At 49.0% G+C, this 27,692-nt stretch overlaps 1 protein-coding gene across 2 annotated transcripts in view; it reads right to left on the bottom strand.

Annotated features, from left to right (window-relative positions):
• The window catches only part of DNAH14 (dynein axonemal heavy chain 14), a 461,040-nt gene that overhangs the window by 311,089 nt on the left and 122,259 nt on the right, over positions 1 to 27,692 (bottom strand). For both annotated transcript variants that reach the window (XM_029593090.1, XM_029593089.1), the window contains exon 29: positions 19,576 to 19,807. In XM_029593090.1, coding sequence (XP_029448950.1) covers positions 19,576 to 19,807 — 232 coding nt within the window. The remainder of the gene's footprint in view (positions 1 to 19,575; positions 19,808 to 27,692) is intronic.

Here is a 27,692-nt window from a genome sequence, read left to right on the forward strand (position 1 = left end):
TTTAAACGGCTTCGATCCGTACTTTATACTACCTATTAAAAGCATATGTATCATTAGTCCTTTAAGTTGGCTTTGGGTTTAGCCTAATATACAAACTGTTTTTGCTCATTCTCAATGCTTTAGGCCTCACTGGTCAGGGGGAGGGGTTATAAAGTATTGAAAATTGTATTAACAGGTTTATGCATAGTGTTTTGAGATTGGATTATGTTGTATTATTATTATTCAATGTATGATGTAACTGCTGGTACTGCAAATAAATTTTAAATATTTAAAAAATGGTCTCTTTTTTCTACTTATCAGAAGCTGAAGTTACTAAATAACACGGGCAATAAATTCTGGGTTTTTTTGTTTTCTTTGGGGGGAGGGAAAGTTAATTTGTTTCATTGCATTTTGCACAGAGTGGTCCATAAACAGAAAGACTATAAACCTCTGTATCTGATGGGATGGGAGCAAAATGCTGTATTGGCTCTAATGGTTTCATCGGTCTTATTTTTTTTTTTTAATTCACCAGTTTCCTCCTCATCCTTTGTGCTTCCAGTTTGTTCAGAAACAGGACTGGGATCTGACACCGTGCCTTCATTCCCAGCTACCCAGGGATTTTACCCCTATTTTATCCCCCCTCCCCCACGCATAGTCTGGACCATGCACCAGGGCTCTTTCAGGAATCCTGAAATCATGCGCCCTGAATCCAACCATCGGGTGCCACCCTTAAGCAAGGAACATGACCCCCTTTCCCCTCCTCTCTCCTCCTCTGCAGAATCCCCAGCCCTGGCCCAGAGAGCAGAAGACGCAACTCAAAGATCAAGTTGGGGATCTTTCGCATGGTACTGGCATGGCACTCACCGGGCCAACAATCTGTCCTTTTATAATCTGGACCTACTGGATAACTCCTCTACCACCCGAGAGTAATAGAAGCATGAATGTAAAAGGTCGCAGTAACAAGCTGTGCAGTGACATAAGGCACAGAACAATAAGAAGGGCATTACTAAGGCCTATAGACTAAAGGTTGTTTCCCGCTTTGTGTCTAGGCAAAAAAAAGCATAGCACACGGGACCTTAAGAGAGGACACAGCATTTGAGATTCGATGCTGTTTGGGAAAGTATAAGCTGGTCATGTGGTGCACACCTGATACATGCATGCAGATGGACAAGAATGGCAAAGTTAATAAGCGCGTTCGCTTTGTTATGAAGCACACCTATTGATAACAAGCGGCGATACACTTTTTATGTAAGAGGATTTATTGCAAAAGTAAAACACACGTTTAACATGCATGACTCTGAAGCATGTCAAAGTACAGAAGAGAAATACCGCCATGCTAGCAGTTTCCATTTTATATTTTGTTCCCCCCACAAAGGTCCCCAAACCCTAAGAACCCACCCCCTGAAAGCAGAGATATAAAGAGAAATCAGCTGCGGTACAAAGTCAGACTATTGATTAGAAAAGACCAATGCAATCAGGGATAATCGATAAGACTACTTCTGGCCCTGGGGGATAGTCGTTGTAGATAAAGCATCCCAAATATTAATAAAGGCCTTTTTACAATTGAATGAACGTGTGGTGGTTGATTCTCCATTTGCACAAGGGCATGTAGCTTGTTTCGCCAAAGCCAAAAGCTGGGGGGGGGCAGGATCAGAGACCCACCAAGGCAACATTTAATATTTGGCTCAGATTGCTCTCTGCAGCTGAAGCTCTGGGAAGGAGATTCCCTGGCCCTTGCTTCAATAGTCTTCTCCTTGCTATTCAGTTCTGCAGGGAGGGGGATCATCCGGCCCCCAGGATCACGCTCCTTCTCCAGCCAGGACCACAGGGAGGGAAGTTCAAACCCCAGACTCCGTGTCCTCCTCTTTTTCATCTGGGAGTATTGGGCAGGTATCCATCCCCAGGTTCTCTGTCCTCTTCAGCTGGGGACTATTGGGAGGCGATTTCCCCAGTCCCAGGCTCTCTGCACTCTCCAGCTGGGGCAATGGTGAGTAGATGATACCCTATGTCTGAGCACTATAGCTGTGGCCATGGGGAGTAGATAATACCCTATGTCTGAGCACTATAGCTGTGGCCATGGGGAGTGGATGATACCCTATGTATGAGCACTATAGCTGTGGCCATGGGGAGTAGATGATACCCTATGTCTGAGCACTATAGCTGTGGCCATGGGGAGTAGATAATACCCTATGTCTGAGCACTATAGCTGTGGCCTTGGGGAGTAGATGATACCCTATGTATGAGCACTATAGCTGTGGTCATGGGGAGTAGATGATACCCTATGTCTGAGCACTATAGCTGTGGCCTTGGGGAGTAGATGATACCCTATGTCTGAGCACTATAGCTATGGCCATGGGGAGTGGATGATACCCTATGTCTGAGCACTATAGCTGTGGCCATGGGGAGTAGATGATACCCTATGTCTGAGCACTATAGCTGTGGCCATGGGGAGTAGATGATACCCTATGTCTGAGCACTATAGCTGTGGCCATGGGGAGTAGATGATACCCTATGTCTGAGCACTATAGCTGTGGCCATGGGGAGTAGATGATACCCTATGTCTGAGCACTATAGCTGTGGCCATGGGGAGTAGATGATATCCTATGTCTGAGCACTATAGCTGTGGCCATGGGGAGTGGATGTTCCACACCCAGACACTCTGTCCCCTGTAGCTGGGGGCCATGGGGAGGAGGATATCCCAGTCTTGGGCTCTCTGTCCTTTCTAGCTGCTGCTCAGACTTTTTCCCCTTTCTTACTTCCCCTGGAAAATGCTTTAATAAATCTTCTGAAAAACTTCACATTTTCTCATCACAATGACATCTCAACCATTTTCCCTACCAGAACAGAATTCCTGCTAACATCATATCCGCGCATGTCAACTGACTTCCTTATTAGTATGTTGATAAATCGGACATAGTAGCGTAGCTGCCATTTGTATCGGGCATGAACAGTCAGTCAGGGACAACGCACAAACAATATAGTAGCGCAAAAGAAAAAATCTGAATGTGAGAGTGCCTGAAACGCTGACAAATCAGTTCGCTACAATCAGTGCCATGTAATTAATTTTCAAAGCTCTGTGGCTGTAGCCTTGCAAATGCCCCACCGTAACCTGGCTTATGAATATTTTATTTTTCTCAATTAGTTTTTGTTGCATTTTACATAACAAGTTTGCTCTCAATGAAAAGCAACAAAACAAAAGGGCACTACGGGATACCCTCTGGCTCCAATTTTTTTTCAAGACTGGCCAATCCAGCCATGGGTTTACCCCAATGCAGGCATAGACCTGCAGCCTTGCTGTTCTTAGATAATTAATAGGGAAATTGGAACTACATGTCCCTGCATGCAATGGAATAAAACCAGGACTGGATCAACCTCGACCTGAAAAAAAATGGAATTAGTTGGCATCTCTAGGAGCACAATACCATTCTATTACATTTACATCACAAAGTCAAGCAGCATCCCCCCAGTGTCAAGTTAAAGGTATTAAAGGGTGGTTGTGCAGTTTTTCCAAGGTAAACGTGTTTGTCATAGGAAAATTGCCCCTATATACTATCACTTCATCATTTCAAATAAGGCACGATTAAAAAAAAAACAAACACAAAAAAACTCACACCTTAATATGCAAATATGTTAATATGCAAATAGGGCCTGATTTTAAAAAGCATTTACTCGAGTAAAACAGGGTTTTACTCGAGTAAATGCACTTTACTTGAGTAAGGGGGCTTTTGAAAATTGCTATAATATATGCCATTGAATTGTCCATAGGATTTACTTGTGTAAGTGCACTTTACTCCAGTAAATGGCTTTTGGAAATTGCTACAATAGTAGTTACATTTACATGCGTAACTCCTTTTGAAAATTACCCCCATAGGGGCGGATTTTAAAAGGCGCGCGAATAGCCTACTTTTGTTTGCGCTCCAGGCGCAAACAAAAGTACGCTGGATTTTAGTAGATACGCGCGGAGCCGCGCGTATCCGCTAAAAACCTGGATCGGCGTGCGCAAGGCTATCGATTTTGTATAGCCGGCGCGCGCCGAGCCGCGCAGCCTACCCCCGTTCCCTCCAAGGCCGCTCCGAAATCGGAGCGGCCTTGGAGGGAATCCTCTAACGCCCTCCCCTCACCTTCCCCTCCCTTCCTCTACCTAACCCACCCCCCCGGCCCTGTCTACACCCCCCCCTTACCTTTCTCCGGGGATTTACGCCTCCCGGAGGGAGAAGTAAATCCCCGCGCGCGAGTGGGCCTCCTGCGCGCCGGGCCGCGACCTGGGGGCGGGTACGGAGGGTGTGGCCACGCCCCCGGACCGCCCCGGGCCGTAGCCACGCCCCCGTACCTGCCCCCAAAACGCTGCCGACACGCCCCCGAAACGCCGCGACGACCGGGCCCGCCCCCCGACACGCCCCCCTCGGAGAACCCCGGGACTTACGCGAGTCCCGGGGCTCTGCGCGCGCCGGGAGGCCTATGTAAAATAGGCTTCCCGGCGCGCAGGGCCCTGCTCGCGTAAATCCGCCCGGTTTTGGGCGGATTTAGGCGAGCAGGGCTCTGAAAATCCGCCCCATAGAGAATAACAAGCTTCTTAGCCATTCTTGTGCTATTTCGCACAGTTGTGATAAATATGTTTATCGCCACATTCTGACTCTCCACCTAAAAGGTAGGCTGGTGCTTCCTTGAGGAAAAATAGCAAGTATAAGAGGCAACACCACCCAAACTATTTTTTTTCACTATCATGGAGGCAGCAGTGTTGGGCTTGCACCTCTTCACAGAATAGGCAGTGGGGGAGAAAGAGAGAGAGAAAGACAGAGACAGGGATGAGGAGAGGCACTGAGAGAGAGATCTTTCTCCTGCCCTGGGAGGAAGAGGATCTGGGATACAAGAGACGACTGCTGGCAGGATTAAAAGACAAAGTGAGAGTGGCTATTTTAGCCAAAAGAACTTCCTTCAAAAATTAGGAGGATCCACCTGAAGTAAACAGGAAAAAATATAAGCGTTGGCAAGTTAAATGTAAAATATTGATAAATCAGACTACAAGAGAATTTGAAAGAAGCTGGCCATAGAGGCAAAACCTCATAATAAAAACTTTTATTAAATATATCAGAAGCAGGAAGCCTGTGAGGGAGTCAGTTGGATCATTGGATGATTGAGGGGTTAAAAGGCAACTTAGGGAAGATAAGGCCATTTTTTGCTTCATTCTTTACTAATTAGGATGTTGGAGAAGTAACCCATTCTGGAAATGGGTTCACAGTAGTTTGGTTGAACCTGGAAGAAGTAATAGGCCAGACTGACAAACTGAAGAGTAGCAAATTGCCCGGACCAGAAGGTATACATCCCAGGATCTGAAAGAACTTGAAAACAAAATTTCAGATCCATTACTAGTAATTTGCAATCTATCATTACAATCATTCACTGTAACTGAAAATTGGATGGTGGCTAATGTAACCCCGATATTTAAAAAAAGGACTGCAGGTGTGATCTAAGAAACTGTAGACCAAAACACTGACTTCAGTGCCAGGAAAACTCATGGAAACTATTCTAAAGAACAAAATCACAGAACATATAGAAAGACATGGTTTAATGGAACACAGTCAGCATGGCTTTACCCAAGGGAAGTCTTGCCTCACAAATTTGCTTCATTTTTTTTGAAGGTGATAATAAATATGTGGATAAAGTTGAGCCGGTAGATGTAGTGTATTTGGAATTTCAGAAGGCATTTGACAAAGACCCTCATGAGAGACTTCTAAGGAAACTAAAAAGTCATGGAATAGGAGGCAATGTCCTTTCATGGATTACAAACTGGTTAAAAGACAGGAAACAGAGAGTAGGATTAAAAGGTCTGTTTTCTCAGTGGAAAAAGGTAAGCAGTGGAGTGCATCAAGGATCTATATACTTGGACCAGTGCTTTTTAATATATTTATAAATGATCTGGAAAGGAATAAGACGAGTGAGGTAATCAAATTTGCAGATGACACAAAATTAATCAGAGTAGTTAAATTACAAGCGGATTGTGATAAATTGCAGGAGGACCTTGTGAGGTTGGAAGACTGGGTATCCAAATGGCAGATGAAATTTAATCTTGTGCAAAGTGATACACATAGAGAAAAGTAATCCACATTGTAGTTACACAATGTTAGGTTCCATATTAGGAGCTACCACCCAGGAAAAAGATCTGGGCATCATAGTGGATAATACATTGAAATTTTTGGCTCAGTGTGCTGCAGCGGACAGAAAAGCAAACAGAACGTAAGGAATTATTAGGAAGGAAATGGTGAATAAAACAGAGAATGTCATAATGCCTCTGTATCGCTCCATGGTGAGACCACACCTTGAGTACTGTGTGCAATTTCGTCGCCATATCTCAAAAAAGATATAGTTGCGATGGAAAAGGTTCAGAGAAGGGTGCCCTTCTCTGAACCTCAGCTCCCCTATGAGGAAAGGCTAAAGAAGTTAGACTGCTCAGCTTAGAGAAAAGACGACTGAAGGAGGATATGATAGAGGTCTATAAAATCATGAGAGGATTAGAACGGTTAAATGTGAATCTTCTTTTCTTTTTCAACTGATGCTGTCTTTTGGGATCGAGCCAGAGTTAATTAACTCCGGCACATTCACCCCAGCAGACACCACCTTTTTGCTTTACATTGCAACCCCAGCAGACGACATCAGTTGAAGAAGAAAAGGTCATCAGAAGTGTGAGAGCTGCTCTGAGGCCCTGGGCTCTGGGCCTGGGCTTGATCCCTAGGCCAAGGCCCAGGCATCAGAACCCAGCTTCTAGGCCGGGCCATGGTGTCCTGTCTGGGCATGGGCTCCGGCCTAAGCCGAGGCCCAGGCATCGGGACCCAGCCCCTGGGCAGGGCCCCGGCATCAGGCTTGGGTCCAGTTAAAGCCTCAAGCATTGCAGCCTGGCCTCCGGGCCGGGCTGCAGCGTCGGGGCTCCGGCCTAGGCTGAGGCTCAGGGTTGGGACCCAGTCTCTGGGCATTGTGCCTGGGTCTGGGTCAAAGCCCCAGCATTGGGACCTGGCCTCTGGGATAGGCCGCAGCACTGGGCTCCAGCCTAGGCTGAGGCCCAGGCGCCGGGACCTGGCCTGGCCGCTTCCACGGATAACCCAACAGATCAGGTAGGTTTGTTTGAAGGGGAGGCTCTGCTAAAGCCTCAACATCGGCCCGGGCTTAGTTCAAGACCCCGGCGTCACGTTTGGGCCTAGGCCATGGCCCCTGCTTTGGGCCTCGGCCTAGACCTGATTCATTCATTTAAAACAAATGCAAAGAATAAGGTTTCTTTCATTCGGCAGGTCCCAGATTCGTTTCGGGGCCCCCCGAATTAAACAAATCGGCCTTATTTATCACATTTTGTGAATGCACACCCCTATTGAATACTGAGCCCCTTATTTGGCTAGATTTTAGCCGGATAAGTCATCACCCAGCTAATATCTAGCCAGATAAAAATGAGAAATTCTGGGGGCGTTTTGGAGAGGAGCTAAGTTATCCAGCTGATTTTTAGCTCTATTCAGCTAAGTTACCCAGATAACGTTAGATCTTCTTCAGAGCAATTCTAAAGTTCTCCAGCTTTATGTGGCCAGATAACTAGCTATTTAACCGGATATTTTCAAAAGATATTCGGTTACGTCAAAATTAAATATATAAATATTTAAGTGCCAGATTCTCTCCCTTCCCCAACCTAATTTAATAGATGGGTCCTGTCGGCCCATGTATCCCACCCCAAGCCCTCCTATATCAGTGTAAACATTGCAGTCTGAAGATCAAGCCCCCCCCCCCCCCCAACCTCCCCCACCACCACCACCACCACCACTACCCCTTCCACCTTTTCATCAAAATCTCGAACGTGGTTAACCTTGGACCTCTTCCCCACCCCCTGCAATCCCAATGGGCCTGGCCACATCTCATCCCCATCCCCTCCCCCCCCCATAATACATTAAATAAATCCTTGCTGGGAGCGAGGTCTAAAGTCATCTGCTCCCTGCACTGCTTCTGACAGAAGCAGCACTGGAAGCATAAATTACCCTCCGTTTACATTTGCAGTGCTAGAAGCGTAAAGCTTCTTTAATGCAATTAAAAGTATGCACGTCCACAAAGTACACATGAACTTTCAGACAAATTACTATCCACTTATCCAGACTCAGCCGATCTCTTAGCATAAGCTCGTTACTTGTGTAGATAGGTCCCAATTAAGCCTTTAAAATTTACCCCATTGTCAGGAATTCTGCCTAGCACGGGTTCCTATTATAGGAGGAATATAAATTGTTTTAAATAAATACAAAATAAATTCGAGAATCTGTGCAGGACTTAGTCTTCAGAGCCTAAATGTGCTCGCCATTCACTTATGCCTGCCGTGATCCCCCGAGAAATAATTTTGTTATTTCGGCGGAGGATTGGTGGTGGCGGGAGTAAATGGTTGAGTACTATTCATCCCTGGCACGTGCACACCCCCCTCCCACCCCACCCTTGTACAGCCCTCGCACTCTCCTCCCTCCATGCTACATTTCCCTCCTTCCCACCAACCCTACCCAGGTGGAGTTTTCTCCCCTTCCCCAGAGCCTTGGGGAAATCTCTAGCTCTCCTTCCTTCCTCCTTGTTGCCCTCTCGGCCTGCAGCCTTCACACCTCTCTTGTCCCCTCACCCTCTCTCTCTGCATCTTGCCAGCCGAGAAAATGCACCTGTTCCAGGTGAAAGGGCGAGTGCATTTTCCAAACCCTGACCATTGTACCAATACTAGGATTTTAGGGGGCAATTTGTAATGCTGTTCTTGTGTATAACGTCAGGCTTTAGGGCCGCCACTGGCTGTTCTAAAACAGGCCCGGGCTGCGTGAGCGTAAAAGCATACACGGAACCTGGGTTCATGCGTACTTTTATGTGCTTTGAGAAGAGGCGTTCTGGGAGGGCCGGACGGAGTCAGCACTTACATGCATGCTTTTTGCTTTTAAAAATTATGCATGGAAATGCACACCCCAAGTTCCACCCTCTGAAGAGCAGGTGGCATTTTACATGAGTGAATGGGCGCACAGGCTGAGACAGTTACCCAAAATTTTTCAAAGTAAACGTAAGCACGCAGGTTCGTTTAAAAATTACTCGTAGTCTGCGTGTACTACATACATGTAAACTTTATCGCTATTCGGTTGTTTGAAAATGATCCTTTTAAGGTGCAATATGGACAGCCCAATGCATGCACTAATTTGCCACTTTGCTAGCAGTTTACTACATCTACCTCAGAGGGTGTCCCGTCGATTTAGATTAGTTACATAGGCACAGAATGGAACAAGGTCTTTTAGTTTGGTAAAGCTCATTAGAAATTCAGACAAATATCAGACCCAGTCCTTTGATGGCAAAATTTTACTGCAACTGCATTCACAGTGGAACTCCATAAAATATTAGCTGTATCATAATGAATGTTTTTTTCCTCCTTGTTGTTGGCTTTGTAGTACTGTTTCTTCCCAATGGATCACCAGCTTGTTCTCCCACTGTTTGATTGATGGGGTTTGTTCAGTTTTTCTCACATGCAAACATTTCTTCTCATGTTTTGTGAAATGTTTCACTGTCGTTGTATAGAACATACATAATTACAATCCTAAATAGCACAGGGCAGCCAGGATGGGACCATTTGGGCCTTTTTCTGCTGTCATTTACTTAGCTTACTATGTTAATTTATAATTCATTCTTAATGCATCCATTGACACAGAGGGAGACCTTTAAAAACTCGTGAAATGGGTGAGATAACCAGGCAACTTTACTCAGTTATCTCTAGCTGAATATTCAGCTGCACTTAGCAAGTTAAATGTGCCATTGAATATCCGGCTAGATTTAGTAAAGATAGTTGGTTAGTGCTGAAAATCAGCACTAAGAAGCTTAGAACTATTGAAAAAAAAATAATAATAATAAATTTAAAAAATCCCTCCCTCTCTCCTTGTTCTACTCTTCAGATTCAAACACATGCAGATGCCCTTCCCCCCAAACCAATCTGCCCTCCTTGCCTGCTGTCAAGTCCAAATGATGACGTACTCTCCCTTCACCTTCCTACTGATCGATGCACCTTCTTCCTTCCCTCCAACTAAAAATGAACTCGTCTTTCCTGACTTCCAACCCTTCACACTTGCCCCCACTAGGAACCCCAAATTCAGCCCACAGCGAGCAGTCTGGAGCTCTTACTCTTCCCTCCTGTCCGCTCAGCATCCAGCACTGCTCTTATAAATATAATACCCTTGAATGTCAGGGGCCTGACAAGTTCCTAGGAGCTCAAGGAGAAATGGGTAAGTCAAATTAATGTTCTCTAATAAGAATCATGATGTCATTGTCCTTATTAAAGAGGGCGTTTTTATTTATTTTATTCTATTTCCAGCATATGTGCAACGCTCTATCCAGAAAGGACCTAGGTGACTTACAGCAGGACATAATTAGAATTACAATCAGTTTACAGTAAAATCAAATGTCTTTAAAACAACCCTAAAATACACTGCTTCCTAAAAAACACAAATAATCAGTGTTAAACCAGAGCTGCCTAGACAGCAAATTCTGGGAGCCAGGCATGAAAAGGCTCGCTTACGTGTCTCCATAGACTTTATTTCTTTAACCTTTAGGTGATACACCAAATGTCACCAATATCCAAACAGCTCTTGACTATTGCCTGTATCATAGTTGCTAAGTTATCTTTAGCATTCACCTTTTTTGGCTGTTTTTCATCCAGAAGCCCGACTCATTGATTTATAGAAGATTTAACTCTGTAGTGAGCTCCTTCTAACAGCCAGAAGTGAGAATGGCAGCCCTGTGATAATTTTTTATTTATTTATTTATTGTTTTTGTTATACCGAGTTTCATGATAGGCATCACATCAACCCGGTTTTAATAGCTCCTCGTGATCAGTTTTAATAGCTCCTCGTGATCGGTTTTAATAGCTCCTCGTGATCGGTTTTAATAGCTCCTCGTGATCGGTTTTAATAGCTCCTCATGATCAGTAGAAGGCTATTTTTGTGTAGGGTTATAATCTGGCTCCATTTTTACTCAAGGCAAATCTATGCAGCCTTGGTTTTAACCTCCATTACTTGCACAGGTTTTAATCTCCAGAATAAAACCAGTACCATAATTCCAGGCAGGTAATGGAATTGGCCTAGCCTGAAAATCCAGTCAGCTGGCATCCTTAACCTCAACTCCAAACAACGGACCTCTAGCCACAAAATTCTGCCAGCAAACCACTGGATAATGAACACTTATGGTTTCTGTACAAATTCCTTATTTTAAAAATGTACATTACGTTTCCTGGCATGAAATGTTTTGACAGTCAAGTTTCCTTCCTGTGCGGTAAAATGAGGCCAGCTGTCATGTAGAATGCTATTGTGAGGGAAGGCAGGCTTGACTTCAACAGCAAGCTCACTAAATTGGGTAAATTTATTAAATTATTAACAGATATGCTAGCTAATCAGTTTTATGAGGAGCAAAAGAAAAGGGTTGAATTTGTACAACTTGTGAGCAGTAGAGCCAACTGGCAAGGCTTCAAATTTAGCTACAAACCCTCGTGCATCTTTCATAAGCCTCCGGAATTATTCAAGGGGAACTTCAAGGGGAGATTCAATCATTTGACGGCACTTGAAATAAAACCCTAAGATTTCTTTTACAGTTGGTTTTCTTAATTAACTACCTGTTCCTTATTATGCTATCCATACACTCAGTACAGCTAATTAGAGTAACTTTCAAATCGTACACACATTTTCACAATTCTGACAGCGGTTTCGGCTCAGAAACGAACTGACGATATACACTGCTGGAGGCTGGCCTGAGTCAGCCAGAACTGGGGATAAATGCAGAGGCAGCGCTCACAGCCCTCCAAGGAGGGGAAGTCATGGCCATTGCTCAAAGGTGACACCTAGTGGCTGCTTTAGAGCCCACGACTGCAGGGTTGCATGGCCCCCTACAGCCAAAGGACTGTCCTTTCAATGCCTAGACTCAGGAGGTGGAGTCAGGAGTGATCTAAGGAAATATTTCTTTTACAGAGAGGGTGGTGGATGCATGGAATGGCCTCCCAGAGGAGGTGATGGAGACAAGGACAATATCTGAAATCAAGAAAGCACGGGACAAACCCATGGGATCTCTGAGGGACTGGTAGGGATTGCAGAGCTGAATAGCTGGTGTGGATGGGCAGATTAGATAGACCATATGGTCTTTTTCTGCTGTCACGTTTCTATATTTAGACTACACACGTTGGGTTAGGGGAATTATAAAATGGGGAAAAAAAATCCCTCGTCAGTTGCAAATGAAACTCATGGTTTAGAATGAGAAAAGAAAATACTAATCGGACTGGGGACTGACCCGAAACCTTTTAAAACTATATATGAAAACCTTTAACTTAGAAAGCAGATTATAAATTAGAAAGCAGAAAAATATTTGGGAACCAATTCTGAATGGGTCAGTCTTTAGATAGTTGCCTAACGGGGTAACGGTTCTTTGTTTTTTTATAAATTTTACGTAATTATTCGTGGCTGAGAGCACACAGAAAGGCAAGTGAGACCTGAAGCTTTCTACATAGCTATGAGCCAAAAGAGAAAGGTGAACAGATTTAAACCAAGTTTGCAACCTACAGCCTTGCTTTCCCTCTGGAAAGCAGAACTGCAAAACATACAGAATAGTACAACATGATACGGAGAAGCAGGCTCCGAACACTGGCTGGAGCCAGAAATAATACTTTAGGCCATGAAAACCTCAATTTCCAGATACAACTGCCACTGGATGGGCCACACTCACCCTCTCTAATGAGACAACTACCGCCACAGATACTCATTCAGTCCTACTGATGACCCAAAAGGCATTCGGCAGCCTTACAATACCAATCACTCCCGTCTACTGCACGGGACTTACAAAACTTAAGATGTGCCTCCACCTCAGCAGTGGCCAAAAGTCATCCCCTCTCCAGCTTCATTTTTATGGACTCTAATCTGGGAGATACTCTTCTAAATTTGCTTGCAAAAAAAAAAAGTGTGATCACAAGTCACGAGATTCAAACGAGGTGGCAGTTTTAAAAGACAAGCAAAGAAAAGATGACACCGCCTTTCCTGGGGGCTCAAAACCACCCAGAAGCACCACAAGGAGCGCAAACTGAAGTTCCAAAACAAAATTCAGAGAACCTCATTTATGCAAAAAAGCATTCAGGCTTTGGATACAGCGAGCCCGGCATTTAACAAGCACTGAATTGTGATTCCTGTGTTCTACTCTGCCTTTAGTTTTCCTTTTATTGCCTTTAACAGCAATAAAACACAACTGAGCATAAAAAAGACTGACACTATAATCTACCTGAAGCATTAAATGCTACACTGGAGACAAACCTTCACTGTTAGTCTGGAAGCAAGCGTACTATTCTGTATAAACTGCTCAGTTGAGACTTACATCTGAGAGAATGATGTCATTCATTTACAAATCCCTCCAACTACGGGCCTTACATATCAAAGTCCCAACTCTGTACCATTTCTGAAATCCAAACATAGTCTGCTTGTAGCATCTCAGCTTCTTTTCCTGCTTTACTCTACAGTAGATGGTAGAAAGCTCAAACAAAATCTTAAATGTAACTCCCACCAAACATATGCAATTTTGAACTTTTAAAAAACCGCAAAATAGGAAAAACAAACAGGCTCTGGAAAGTAGGACGGCAAGGACTTAGTGCTACAAATAGAGGCCTTTGCACAGCACACATCCAAGCGGGGACCATTAACACAGCCACCACCTTCCCCCCTCCCCCGTCCCTCCTCCATGACTTCATTTGCACCACCTTTCACCCATTTCGGCCACCTTCTCTCTGGCATGGGTTGCCAGCAGGTCACAGGGGAGCAGAAGGTTGAGGGTTGGAAGGTCAGTGGAAGGCCAAAACTGATTCTGCCCTCCCCATTAAGCTAATGCTGGTTCTTTTGATTCATTTCACTCCTCAGTGCTCTTAGTTTATTATATGATTTTCATTTCTTCATGTTTTAGTCATTTTATGATGTATTTTACGACTTATTTATTGGTGTTATTTTGTTCATTTTTACTGTATATTTTACTGTAAACTGCCTTGAACTTACTGATTAGGTGGTATTAAAAACCTTTTGAATACATAAATAAATAAACACAGGCTCAAGCTGCTATTTATTTCATGCAGCCTGGAGATGTTTTAATGGCCTTGCCCCTGAGAAGCCTGATTGGTTCCCAGGGGTTTAAGAATGAATTCTGGAACCTCCCCAGGGTTCTCAACAACTCAACCGCTCAAATGCCAGAGCTGTTGCAGACTCAGTGAAGAACTATGAGATCTTAAAGCCTGTGTTCTAGATATTTAGTGTCACGGATTTAAGCCCTTGGGCTGTGACATGGTTGACACAGCCTAGTAGACAAACCTACTAGGCCCATGCCGACAGGTGGACTCACTCTTACTAGGACTGGAGCTGGAGCTTCATCTATACCTGTCCCGTTGTCTGCAGATTGAGACCTTGGGTTCCAGAGGCCGGCAGGGCTTAGGTGAAAGTTCCATGAAGAAGCGGTCTGTTGAAGTCAAGTCTTGGACGGAGGTCAGGGCTGGCAGGGAGCAACAGAATCTGGATCTAGGCCAAGGTCGGGGCAGGCAGCGAGAAGGTGAGCGGAGGTGCAAGCTAGGGTTAGTGCAGGCGGTAGTCCAGATGAATAGTCGGTATCCATAGCAGAGGTCAAAACCAGGAATCAGGCAGAGACAGATGGACGGACAAGACGAGATAAAGCAAAGGGGACCAAGACACAGGCAGGGCAGACAGGCAAGGCAAGGCAAGGTGGGACAACAAGGAGGCAAGATGAGGCAAAGGCACAGAGATGAGTAGCAGCACTCACTGCAACGCAGGAGGACCTGATGCTGAGGCAAAGATCCAGGGTTCCAGTGGGGTTTAAATGGCCTGGAGGCCTGACATCATCAGGAGGTGCCGAGTCCTGTTTCCCGCCACAGGCCTTAAAGAGGAGAGCTGGGACGTGAGTGCCTAAGGAGGGCAGTGGAGACCCTCAGATGGCAATGAGGGAGCCGCGAAGAAGTGCGCTGGCGTCCTGGGCGAGTGCGGCTGGTCACGGGGCCTTCCCACAACCTGCCAAATGTTACATTTAGTAATAGTTGAAGTGTTAAAAGTCGTATCTAATGTTGTGCTGAAGCATTGTCCAAGTAGATGCTGCATGTGTCAAGAAGAAGTGAGGAATTACTGTGTCCCTAGGCGATGGACTGGATTGATGAAATGGACAAAACCTTGACCCAAACAGTGAGTGATGTAGGTGAAGTAGAATTGTACATTCTTACCTAGCCTGCAGTGTGTAAGCCAGGTCCTTCCTGTGTTACAATTTGTGGGTAAATAAACCCCATGGAGTTAGGGAGAGGAAGTGCATGCTCCAAGATTGTACACAAAAGGGGAGAATAAGAGCAATGGGGAGAACGGACTGCATTATTATTAATCAGTGGTCAACCAGAACCAGGCCTAGCTTCCCACAGCCCGTCCAGTGTTATCTAAGGCCCCGTCCCCCCTCCCTTTACCACTGTTTCGTAGTCGCTACCCAAAGTTCTGTAACGTATGTGCCGTTCACCTTCACCGTGTAAAAAGCTCAATATTGTACAATGGTAGTCAGTTCTTTTCCATTCCGTAGTTTCCATTCGTCTGACAGCGTATCAGTTTGAGCATTTTATCAAGCAGTGATTCTGGGAACATTTCCTACCTAATGCGTTCGGTGCTTTTGGGAGGTGGGGACACGTTGTGCAGCTGCTCACGACTAAACTGGAATCATTCTGCTTTCCTCCTGCTCCTTTGGGCCTGCAGATCAGGCAGAACCAGGGCTGGGATCTGGTGCTGCCAGCCTTCAATCGCAACCACCTGTGGGATGGTTTCCCCCCCCCCCCCCGTTTAACGTTGCCTCTCAATTTACTTTGCGTCTCGTCATAGCAGCGAGGGTCTTTGGAGGGCCCCGCACCCGGGCTCCTTCCGGAATCCTGCAGGCAGGGGCTCTAAATCCGACCTCTAGATGTCACCGCCCCACAACAGTTACCACGCCTTCCTCTCCCCAGAGGCTGTGAGCGCCCGCCTCCTCAGCCCCGGCCAACCCAAGCGCCAGAGGCTTTAGGCCCACCCTTCATTTTAACATTTTAATCGATGCAACGTTTCCTAACCTGACATTATTAGCTTCTTCAGTCTGGCTTTTTTTTTTTTTTTTTTAAGCAATATAACACATCTGACCTTTTGAAACGAGGGGGCCTTGACTTACACACCAGTGAAGGAATGACCTGACCGTCAACGAATGCGTCCCAGCTAGCACGATGTGCCTATGATATCCTACGTAATACTGTGCAGTATTCCGCCTCAGCTTTTCAATTAATGGGGCAAAATTCATTTAGGAGACAAATATCAACCAAAATTAATTTGGCCTACAGTAGGCTGAATAGTGGGGGGGGGGGGGGGGGGGGCGGAAATACCCCTTCCCGAACAACAACTGACAAAACTTCTGAGTGCTAACTTAGAGATATTCACCAGAAAAATGAAGAAATCTGGAACTGTCCCAAACAAAGAATTTGGGGGGCACGCAGGCGGAGGAAGCACCACAGACGTCGTCACTCGCATTTACTATTCTGCCCACACACCTGACTACGAAGACTAATTCATCCCCTCCATTACAAACGTGTGCCTTTCATTCATCTCCACAGCCCTCGGGCCGACATCAGGCAGAAAGAACTCTGGCCTGGAGAACTGACGTTCTTATGAGCGGAAGCGACCATGACACCATTCTGTCAGATTCATCTGTAGAAAACCTTCTGTCAGATTCAGCTTTTGCACTCTCCAAGAAAAGGGGAAAAAAAATTAGAACACATGTTTCCGATTCTTCCCCGTTTCTGAAAATGTCTCATGGCAAAGATGCTTCTAAAAAAGCAATGCTTCTTTTGCTGGCCAGGACGGCAGGGGCTCACCGGTCAGAAAACACTTTTGAATTTTCTAAAGTTTATGGGGAGAGGGAGGGGGGTGCAATTTTGAAAGTCAACTAGCAGCTTAATTACTGAGTTAAGTAGCTAGATCAAAACCTTTGGGGGGGGGGGGGGGGGAAAACAAACTTACCGAGACCGAATGGCTAAATTTAACCACTCAAATTCTGGGAGGTCCAAGGGGGCACTGATAGGTCAGGGAAAGGAAGCAATCAGGGTGAGTGTTAGGTTTCCAGTGCCACCCAGCTCTCTTAGGCAAGGCCATCCCTGAACTCAAGAGCTGACGATCCCCTGCCCCCCCCCCCCATCCTCCACCATCTAGAGATGCCTCCTCCCTCCCAACCCCGGTCACCCAATCAGCTGGTCAACACCACAGCCCACTCCAGGGGAGAGCAAGGGGCTCTGGCTCAGGGGATGAACAGCAGATTGGACCGGCTAGGTTGGGAGGAGGGGGTGCCGGCTCTTGGGATGAACTGCTGATTGGACCACAGGAAGAGGAGGGAGATACCGGCTCTAGAACTGAATGGCTGACCAGGGATGCCAGGATGGGAGATAGGCAAGATGCCAACTCCAGGAATGAGCAGTGACTGGGCCACATGGGTGGAAGGAGGGGGGGGGGGGGTCAGCTCCAGGGTTGACAAGTGGTTCGAGCTGCATGAGTGAAAAAGGGGTGATCACAGGGGGTACATTGGGCTGCTGGAGTAGGAAGAGGGGTGATACTGGTAGATTCTCTGAGGTCTCTCAGGGGGTCTAGCCTTAGTAAATCAGGCTCTAAGTTAGCGCTAGTTAAATTTTCAGTCACAGTCTAGTTAGCAGAAAACATGCCTAGACACTTAGCTAATTAAAATCTAGCTGGCTAAGTGTGATGCTCAGCAGGGTTGAAAAATCTGGTCCTCATGTGATGCCAGTCGGTTGGGTTTGCAGGATATCCACACTGAATATGCATGAGATGCATTTGCATGCAGTGGAGACAGAACTTGCAAATGCATCCCACGCATTTCCACTGTGGACATCCTGACAACCCAACTGGCATGTTGCACTTGAGGGCTGGACTTGCCTACCCCTGCTCTAGGCCAGTGCTTCTCAATCCGGTCCTCAGGACACCCCTAGCCAGTCAGGTTTTCAGGATACCCACAATGAATATGCAAGAGGTATATTGGCATGCAGCGCCCCCATTGTATGCAGCTCCATCTCATGCATATTCATTGTGGATATCCTGAAAACCTGATTGGGTAAGGTATGTCCCGAGCACTGGGTTGAGAAGCCCTGCTCTAGGCTATCTGCCACAGTGTGCAAAAAACTGAGGTTGGCACCCTCGGTGAAAAATCCCCATCCAGTGTTCAGCAGCAGCAGCAGCAAATCCCCAGCACCCCCACAGTGCTCTGCAATCTCTCGTCCCCTCCTAACCACCACCACCGCACGGTGCTCAGCAGCCTCGAGCTCTCCCACCACACTCAGCAGCAGCAGCACCCCCTTCTCCTTCTTCTCTGCCGGCTGCACAGTCTCTCTCTTTCTCTCTCTTCTTATTCCCAACAGGCTGATCTCAAGCTACTGAGTGCCTCCTCCTCCCCTTTCCGGCAGCTTCTCTAGTCTAGTCCGGCCCTCCTGCCACCCTTCTCCATCGCGCCCGCCATGCTTGGTTCCTCCCCTTTATGGATGCGGCGGCGGCGTAGCGCAGCCGGTGCTGCCTCTTGCACGGGCCTCCCCGTCTTCTTCAGGAGGTGCCAGCCTGAGTTGCTACACAGGTCACGCCACTTCAAAAGCCAACCCGGATGCTCGGGAGGTTTTGAAAATAGACCCCCCACGATGTCCTGACGACGTTCCCGCATCTTTTCTCCTGGATTTAAGCAAAGTCGGTCAATAGCTTTCTGCCGGCATTTCCCCCAGGTCTTGAACTTGGGTGTCCCGTCCCTGATTGTAAAGAGCATCTTCCATAACTAAGTGAAGGCTCCTCAACTAGTGAGCTACTGTCCCCTTTTCAAACCCCTAGGATACCCGTGAGCAGTGAGAAAAATCCAGTGGTAAAACACATTGAGGTCTGTATTTAGGTCCTGGCCGGCTAGGGAAGTTAGCTGAATAAACTTATCCGGCTAACTTAGCTGGGATATTCAGCAGCGCAAGTGCACTGCTGAATCAATTCAGCTTTTTACAGGTGGGAAAAGCGGTCAATCAAAAAAAATCAAAGTAAACTAAGCTGTCCTACAGTTCTGCGATTATGACAGCCAGACACTGCTGAAAATCGGCATTTATCCAGCTAATGTAACCTAACAGCTGGCCCCTCCCCAGAGTTTCCCCATCCCCCACCCCCACCACCACTATTTTTTAGCCAGATAAAAAGTTGGCTGACTGGCCAAATCTGGGGCAGTCAGATTGGCGGGATTTCAAATCCTGCGGTTTGTCCGGCTAAATCCAGGACTTAGCCGGACAAACCGCTTTCAGTATTGACATCCTTGTACATTTCTTTTGGTCAAAGAAATGCATTATTTGTAGGCTGTGATACAATTTGTTGGCCCAATGCAAGTATTACCCAAGGATGCTGATGTGATCACATAAGCTCATACGCTTCACTTTCTTTGAAGTATCTTTATGCTAACCCAATAAAAGGTATTAACAATCTCTAAGGAATTGGTTTCTCACATACCAGAACCGTGTACCACCATAAATAAATGTACCTTTGCCAGGTCTTTGACGGTTTCGGTTTTTCCTGTGCCAGCTGGTCCAACAGGGGAACCTCCCAGGTGCAAGTGCAGTGCTCCTGTCAGTGTTAACCAGCAGCGGTCTGTGAGAGGCGTAACGACCAGACGAGGGGAGCAACCCAGATACTCATAGCCGTAAATAAAGGAGGTGCCGCTCTGAAGTACATAGCAGGTGCTGGTCTGCTCTTTCCACTGATAGCGAAGCTGCCTGAAAACACAGCAAATTATTCTTAGCAGCTGCTCCTGGGAACTAAAAATATATTAGGCCAGAATTCTTACAACTGATTTGATTCTTCTTCTTTCATAGAATGCAGATTCTCTCTTGCAAGGCATTAATCCGTACCCTGCACTGCAGGCGTGGGCACCCCTCAGCTAGCTGGGTTTTCAGTGCATCCACTCTGAAGATACCTGAGAGAAATCTGCATACAGCACATTGAAAACCCCGGCACACGCAGATTTATCTCAGGCATATTCATAGTGGGCCAGATTTTATAACATGCGTGTGGGCGTAGATTTGTTCGCCCAACCCGTCACGAACAAATCTACGCCTGATTTTATAACATGCGGGCGGGTTGGCGCGCGCAAGGGGGTGCACAATTGTGCAACTTGCACGCGCCGAGCTGAGCAGCCTTCCTCCATTCCCTTCGCCCCCGCGCACCTTCCCCGCCCTTACCCTATCTAACCGCCCCCCAGACCTAACTAAACCCCTCCCTGACCTTTGTTGAAGAAGTTACGCCTGCCTCCGGGCAGGTGTAATTAGCGTGCGCCGGCTCTCCATCCCCCGGCCCGGTGGCTGTTCCAGAGGCCTCGGTCCTGTCTCTGGAACGCCCCCTGGCCGGCGCCCCGCCCACGGCCCCTGGAACGCCCAGTTTTTCAAGCCCCGGGACTTATCCTTACATGCGTCCCAGGGCTTGTGCGCGCCGCCGAGCCTATGCAAGATAGGCTCAGCGCGCGCAGGGAGAGGCAGGGGTAGTTTTCCGGGGGTTGCGCGTGTATCTTACATGCTCAACCCTTTGAAAATCTACCCCAGTGTGTGTCCTGAAGATCTGAATGGCTGTGGGACAGACTTGGGAAGCCCAGCTGTACTGGAAAAATACTGTAGCCTGGAGAAAGGTAACATTGGAGAAAGATGCAAAGGATAAGCAGTGATCAGGAATGTAAAAGTAAAAAAATAACAACAACAACAACTTTTAAAACACTAATAAGGGACGCTGTGGTGGCACCCACGCCATTGTTTAGTACAAGGATTCAGGTGGCAGGGAATCAGGAAATCTGTGGCTTAAACACTAATCTAAGTGAAATAATGGCAGTTACTAACTGCTCCCAAATAAATACTGGAAAAGAGAAAGGTGACAATGCATTAAAAAGATACTGAAGCCTAAAACAAAAAGGGAAAAATCACGAGAGGAAACTAGTAAGAAAGAAATGCTTGCTGATAGATCCCGCACTACAGATAACTCTAAATATAGGAAGCGGCAGAGAGGAGGGGGATATTCTGCACACTCGCTGGCGTTCACAGCAGGCATTGCACAGCTGTGTGGCTCAGAGTTAGCCATCAGGTCCTGGGCCCTTCCTCAGCACCTGGGCTCTCTGGTCAAAGTAAGTTGCAGCTACTGCCAGGAAAGCCCTGCGGCAGATAAATCAAGTTACGAACTGGACGCGCTTTCTAAGTCAAGGAAATTTATTTATTTGGAGTTAAATGTAAAAATGATTTCCAGAATCGGGCAAAAAAAAAAAAAGTTGCATGGGATCTAATCGAACACAGTAGGCATTAAATTGTCAGTGATATGACTGCGTTTTGTCTATTTATTCATTTAAAAAAAAAAATGCATTGCCTGCATTATTGTGGTATATCTAAGAGGGCCACAGATAAACACTCATACTCTCTATATACACAGAAAACATATTAAAACAGTAATACAACATTAGCACCAAAAAAACACAAACAACTGGCGCTCATAAAAATGGATGTGACATCTCGATATAAAACCTTATACCTGACATTTCACTCATAACAACAGCACTGTACATCTGTTGCCCTTTCAAGTATAAGAAAATTATTACTTACCTGCTAATTTTCGTTCCTGTAGTACCATGGATCAGTCCAGACAGTGGGTTATGTCCCCAATCCAGCAGATGGAGTCAGCCAAAGCTTCGAGGGGGCGTCACCATAAGTACTACTACCCCCTCTGCAGGAGTTCAGAATCGAGTATATCAAAGCCCGAGTAAACAAACCCCCGTATTGGATCAAGTTGAAAGTAAACGGCAACAATAAGCCGCTTAACCTAAGTAAAGAACTGCAACCGTCCCACCAACGGGTAGGAGGTGATGAATACAGCGTGTCAACCCAACAGGGCACTGTGACAAACAGTGAAAACTGAGAAATCGTGAAAGACAGAAAACACGACTGTATCTTAGAACAACAGCCAAGCAGGATTAGAACCCAAACGCGGTGGGCGTCTGGACTGATCCATGGTACTACAGGAACGAAAATTAGCAGGTAAGTAATAATTTTCTTTTCCCTGTACGTACCTGGATCAGTCCAGACAGTGGGATGTACCCAAGCTTCCCTAACTCGGGTGGGGTCCTGCGAGGCCTGCACGTAGAACCTGTTCGCCAAAGTGTCCAGAGACAGAAGAGGCGAGGTGCAGACGATAGTGCCTCGAGAACGTGTGTAACGATTTCCAGGTGGCTGCGCTACAGATTTCTTGAGAGGAAACCGAGCGAGCTTCCGCCCAGGGAGCCGCCTGAGAGCGTGTAGAGTACGCTACAAATGCCGGGCGGGAGAGTCCGCCCCACCCCAACGTAGCAACGGCAATGCCGGCCTTCAGCCATGGTCGTCTTCGAGGCCTGAGATCCTGTCCTAGGGCCGGACCAAAGTACGAAGAGATGGTCAGAAGTCCGGAGGTCATTCGTAGCCTCCAGGTAGAGGAGCAGTGTGCGCTTGACATCCAGGAGTCGGAGAGCCCTCGGCTCAGAGGAGGAGAAGGACGGCAGTCCCACCGTCTGATTGACGTGAAACGTAGACAGCACCTTCGGAAGGAAGGAAGGAACAGTGCGAAGAGAAACTCCAGAGTCGGAGAAACGGAGATAAGGCTCTCTACACGACAGGGCCTGCAGCTCCGAGATGCGTCGAGCGGAGCAGATGGCCACCAGAAACACAGTCTTGAGGGTGAGGTCCTTGATCGTCACATTCCGCAGTGGCTCGAACGGGGGCCCCGACATGGCACGGAGCACAAGGTTGAGACTCCAATGTCCGGGTGTTGCAGCAGAGAGCCCCCGTCGCGCAGGAGCGAACCAAGGGCGGCCACCTGAACCCGGAGCGAGTTGCAGGCGAGCCCCTTGTTCACCCCCGCTTGTAGAAACTGAAGGATCTGGAGAACAGAAGCCGAAGCAGGTCTCGTGTTCTGGTCAGTACACCACAGCTCGAAAACCTTCCAGACCCGAGCATAGGCCACGGCCGTCGAAGGCTGTCGGGAACGCAACCGCGTGGACACTACCGCCTCCTGGTAGCCCTGGCGCCGAAGACGGTGCCTCTCAAAAGCCAGGCCGCAAGACAGAAGAGTTCTGCCTGATCGAAAAATACCGGGTCCTGGTGCAGGAGGCGGGGGAGATGTCCCAGTCGGATGGGTCCGATGGAGAAGGTCCGCAGCCCAGGGCCGTCTTGGCCACTCTGGGGCGACGAAGATCACAGTCCCCTGATGAGCCTCTATTCTGCGGAGTAGTCTTCCCACCAGTGGCCAAGGCGGGAACGCGTATAGGAGGAGATTTGTCGGCCACGGGAGCACTAGGGCATCCACTCCCTCCGCTCCTCGCTCTCTTCTGCGACTGAAGAAACGGGGAGCCTTGGTGGTTTGTGCGGACGCCATCAGATCCGTGTGGGGAGTTCCCCACCGCTGGACCAGAAGTTGCATCGCCTCGTCGGAGAGGGACCATCCTCCGGGATCCAGGAGCTGGCGACTGAGGAAATCCGCCTGGACGTTGTCCACGCCTGCGATGTGCGAGGCCGCCAGGCGGACCAGATGACGTTCCGCCCACTGCATCAGCATCGCTGCCTCGAGCGCGACTTGCGGGCTGCGAGTGCCGCCTTGGCGATTGATATAGGCCACCGTGGCCTCGTTGTCCGATAAGATCCGAACCTCCCGAATCCGAAGGAGTGGCAAGAAGTGTCGCAGAGCTAGTCTGACCGCTCTGGTCTCCAGGCGATTGATGGACCACTTTGTCTCCTCCGCGGACCACGTCCCCTGCGTGGCGCCGCGGCCGCAGACCGCTCCCCAGCCGACGAGGCTGGCATCGGTGGTGACCACCACCCAATCTGGCAGGTCGAGGGACACGCCGCGAGCCAGATTCTTCGGATCCAGCCACCAGCCCAGGCTGATCCTGGCAAACTGCAGCAGGGGGAGGAGCATCTGGTAGTCCTGCGACAGCGGTTTCCAACGGGAGAGAAGTGCTCTTCGTAGGGGCCGGAGGTGCGCAAACGCCCAAGGAACCATGTCGATGGTGGAGCCCATCACCCCCAGGAGCTGCAGGTAATCCCAGGAGGTGGGAACTGGTAATGCAGAGAACCGCCGTATGTGTTCTCGCAGGGCGTGCGCCTCGTCCAGGAAAAACTTCGCTCGGATGAGCCAACCGTCCAGGTAAGGAGGAACTAAAATACCCTCTTTCTGAAGAGCCGCCGCCCCGACTACCATGATCTTGGTGAAAGTGCGCGATGCCGTCGCCAACCCGAACGGGAGCGCCACAAACTGGAAATGTTGTTCCAGGATCTTAAACCGGAGAAGACGATGATGCTCCCGGTGGATGGGGATGTGAAGGTAGGCCTCCGTCAGGTCCAAGGAGGCTAGGAACTCCCCTCGATGCACCGCCGCAATCACCGAGCGCAGCGTTTCCATCCGAAACCGAACCACCCGGAGGGATTTGTTGACTTCCCTCAAGTCCAGGGTGGGCCGGTAGGAGCCGCCCTTGGGTACCACGAAGTAGATGGAATAATGGCCCAAGCCCACCTCTCTGGAGGGCACGGGCGCAGTGGCGCCAATCTCCCGAAGCCTGTCCAGTGTCAACTGTACCTCCCTTCGCTTGGAGACCGATCCGCAGGGGGAGAAGATGAACCGTCCCTTTGGAGCGCGGACAAATTCCAACGCGTAGGCGTATTCCATGGTGTCCAAGACCCACTGGTCCGAGGTGATCCGCGCCCACTCCTTGTAGAAGAATGCCAGCCGTCCCCCAATCCGGGGGACGGTGGAGTGGGCGAGCCGAACATTATTGGAAGGACGTGGGAGAGGGTTGTCCCGTTCCCGAGGCGGGACGCCCAGGCCTACACCCGCGAAGGGAGCGGGACCAGGGCTGCGACCTGGGGGCAGAGGGCCTGGAGACCGCCGGTCTGTAGTTCCTATAGCGCCGTTGCGCCCTGGATCTGGTGTGGGAGGACGAAAACGCCCTGGAGGACCTGTACCTGTCCTCTGGCAGGCGATGGACTGCGCTTTCCCCCAGTGACTTGATGATCTGGTCCAAATCCTCTCCGAACAGGAACTTACCCCTGAATGGCAGGGAACCCAGGCTCGACTTGGAGGAAGTGTCCGTCGCCCAGTTGCGAAGCCATAGAAGGCGACGCACCGCCACTACCGAGACCATGGATCGGGCCAGGACCCGAAGCAGGTCATAGAAGCAGGTCATAGGAGGCGTCAGCCCCGTAAGCCACCGCAGCTTCCAGCCTATCCGCTTGGGCGGCCTCCTCGGCCGGCAGAACCTGAGAGGTGAGAAGTTGTTGCACCCAGAGAAGACTCGCCCTCTGCGGGGACCTTGAAGACCCGCTTGAGGAAGACTTCCAACTTGTGATCCTGCGTATCCCGTAAGGCCACGCCACCCGTCACTGGTATGGTCGTCCTCTTCGTGACCGCCGACACCGCGGAGTCCACTTTCGGAACCTTGATGAGATCCAGGAAATCCTCTGGTAGCGGATACAGCTTCTCCATGGCCCGACTGACCTTAAGGGAAGCTTCCGGGGCGTCCCACTCCCTAGTAAGAAGCTGCAGGAAGGAATCATGGATGGGAAACGCCCGAGCCCTCGGCCGGAGGGCTGCCAGCCCCGGATCTCCCTTCTTGGCCGACGTGACGACGGCGGGCGCTACTGGAGCGGGCGGGTCCGGTGGCGGATCGAGATTCAGCTCCTGGATCCAAGACCCACTTGGAATAAGTTCATCCAGCTCTTCTCCCTGGGAGAGACGCAGCGTGTGCGGATCGTCCCCCTCTGTGGTGGAATCCCCTTGGCCCCCTTCTCCCAGGTCCGGCCCAGGAGACGCCGGGCCTGTCACTGCTCCCTCGGAGCCCGCAGGAATCCAGGTGCGGGCGGGAGGCAGGGTGGCCCCCACACCCGCCGGGACGGGGGGGGCCTGAGAGGGAGGCGAGAGCCGCGGGACCTTGGCTGGAGACGGTGCTGCGGGAGCGACGAGGCCCTGCAGATACGCAGTGGGCATTAACAGTACAAAGTCCGGGGAGAATCCCGGCCTAGCCCCGGAGGGGGGGGACCCCGTGGGACCCTGGCCCGTCAGGCTGTTGTCCGGCAGCCAATTCGGTGGAGAAACCTCGGGGGAGTCCCTGTCATCCAGCGCTGCCTGAGTCCCCTCAGAGCGCTGGGCATGTAAAATGGCCGCCGTTCCCGCCAGTAATGGGGGAGGGGCCGGCCCGCGCCGCCCGGGCATGCCTGTCAAAACCGAAAATTCGCTAAGGAACTGTGATGGGCCCTCCCCCCCGGGGAGGCACCGGGCACAGATCCCTTCACGGGCAATCCGCGATCTCGGCTCACCGCAGGTCGAGCAACGTGCTGGCCGCGGCATCGTGAGCACTGCTGGCAACGGAGGAGACAGGCAAAATAAACGAAATGCCTCGGGGGGGGCCGCGAAGGAAAAACGCCGGCGCGGGGGGGCCCGAGCGGCCTGCACTGCCCGCCGATGAAGAACGGTGCCGCGGGGGGGCCCGAGCGGCCTGCACTGCCCGCCGATGAAGAACGGTTCCGCGGGGGGGCCCGAGCGGCCTGCACTGCCCGCCGATGAAGAACGGTGTCGCGGGGGGGCCCAAGCGGCCTGCACTGCCCGCCGATGAACGGTGCCGCGGGGGGGCCCTCCTGGCCTCACAACCCGCCAACGAAGATCTCCCCGCTCACCTCCGCAGCCCACGAGGAACCGGCAAAATGGCTGCTGGTGAGGGAGAAAAACGCGGCGAAGCCGAAGCAGCCGCGAGCAAAATCAGCTGCAAAGAGAAACACAGAAGAATGCACTTACCCCGGTTCACAAGTTACAGCTAGCACCGAGAGAGAAAGAGAGTGAGAGACAACGCAGAGGGAAGTCACGCCGTCCCAAATGGAACCCTCTTTAACTTTTTTTTTTTTTTTTTTTTAAATAAAGCAAACTTGATCCAACAGAAACAGTGAGAGAAAAACAGAGAAGACAAGTAATCACTGTAAGAAATGGTTTCAGGCAATCTGGAGCAACCCAGATTCTACTACTCGCATCTGCTGGAGTCAGAAGATACTGAACTCCTGCAGAGGGGGTAGTAGTACTTATGGTGACGCCCCCTCGAAGCTTTGGCTGACTCCATCTGCTGGATTGGGGACATAACCCACTGTCTGGACTGATCCAGGTACGTACAGGGAATGACATGTTTTATAAATGTACTGAATTTGACTTAGGAATGTGTAGCCCCGAACGATGAATGTCTCCTCAAGTAGTCGAGGATCCTTGAACCATGAATGTATGTATATTGTGAACCGTTGTGATCTTTACTGGAATGACGCTATATAAAATGCTTAAATAAATAAATCTGATATTAGTATCTCACAGCAGCTCAGCAAATGCCTGCGAAAAAAAGATATGTTTTCAAGCTCTTGTGGAAGATGACATGCTTGCTGATAGATCCCGCACTACAGATAACTCTAAATATAGGAAGCGGCAGAGAGGAGGGGGATATTCTGCACACTCGCTGGCGTTCACAGCAGGCATTGCACAGCTGTGTGGCTCAGAGTTAGCCATCAGGTCCTGGGCCCTTCCTCAGCACCTGGGCTCTCTGGTCAAAGTAAGTTGCAGCTACTGCCAGGAAAG

The sequence above is a fragment of the Rhinatrema bivittatum genome, chromosome 3 (genome assembly GCF_901001135.1).
Source record: "Rhinatrema bivittatum chromosome 3, aRhiBiv1.1, whole genome shotgun sequence".
NCBI lineage: Eukaryota > Metazoa > Chordata > Amphibia > Gymnophiona > Rhinatrematidae > Rhinatrema > Rhinatrema bivittatum.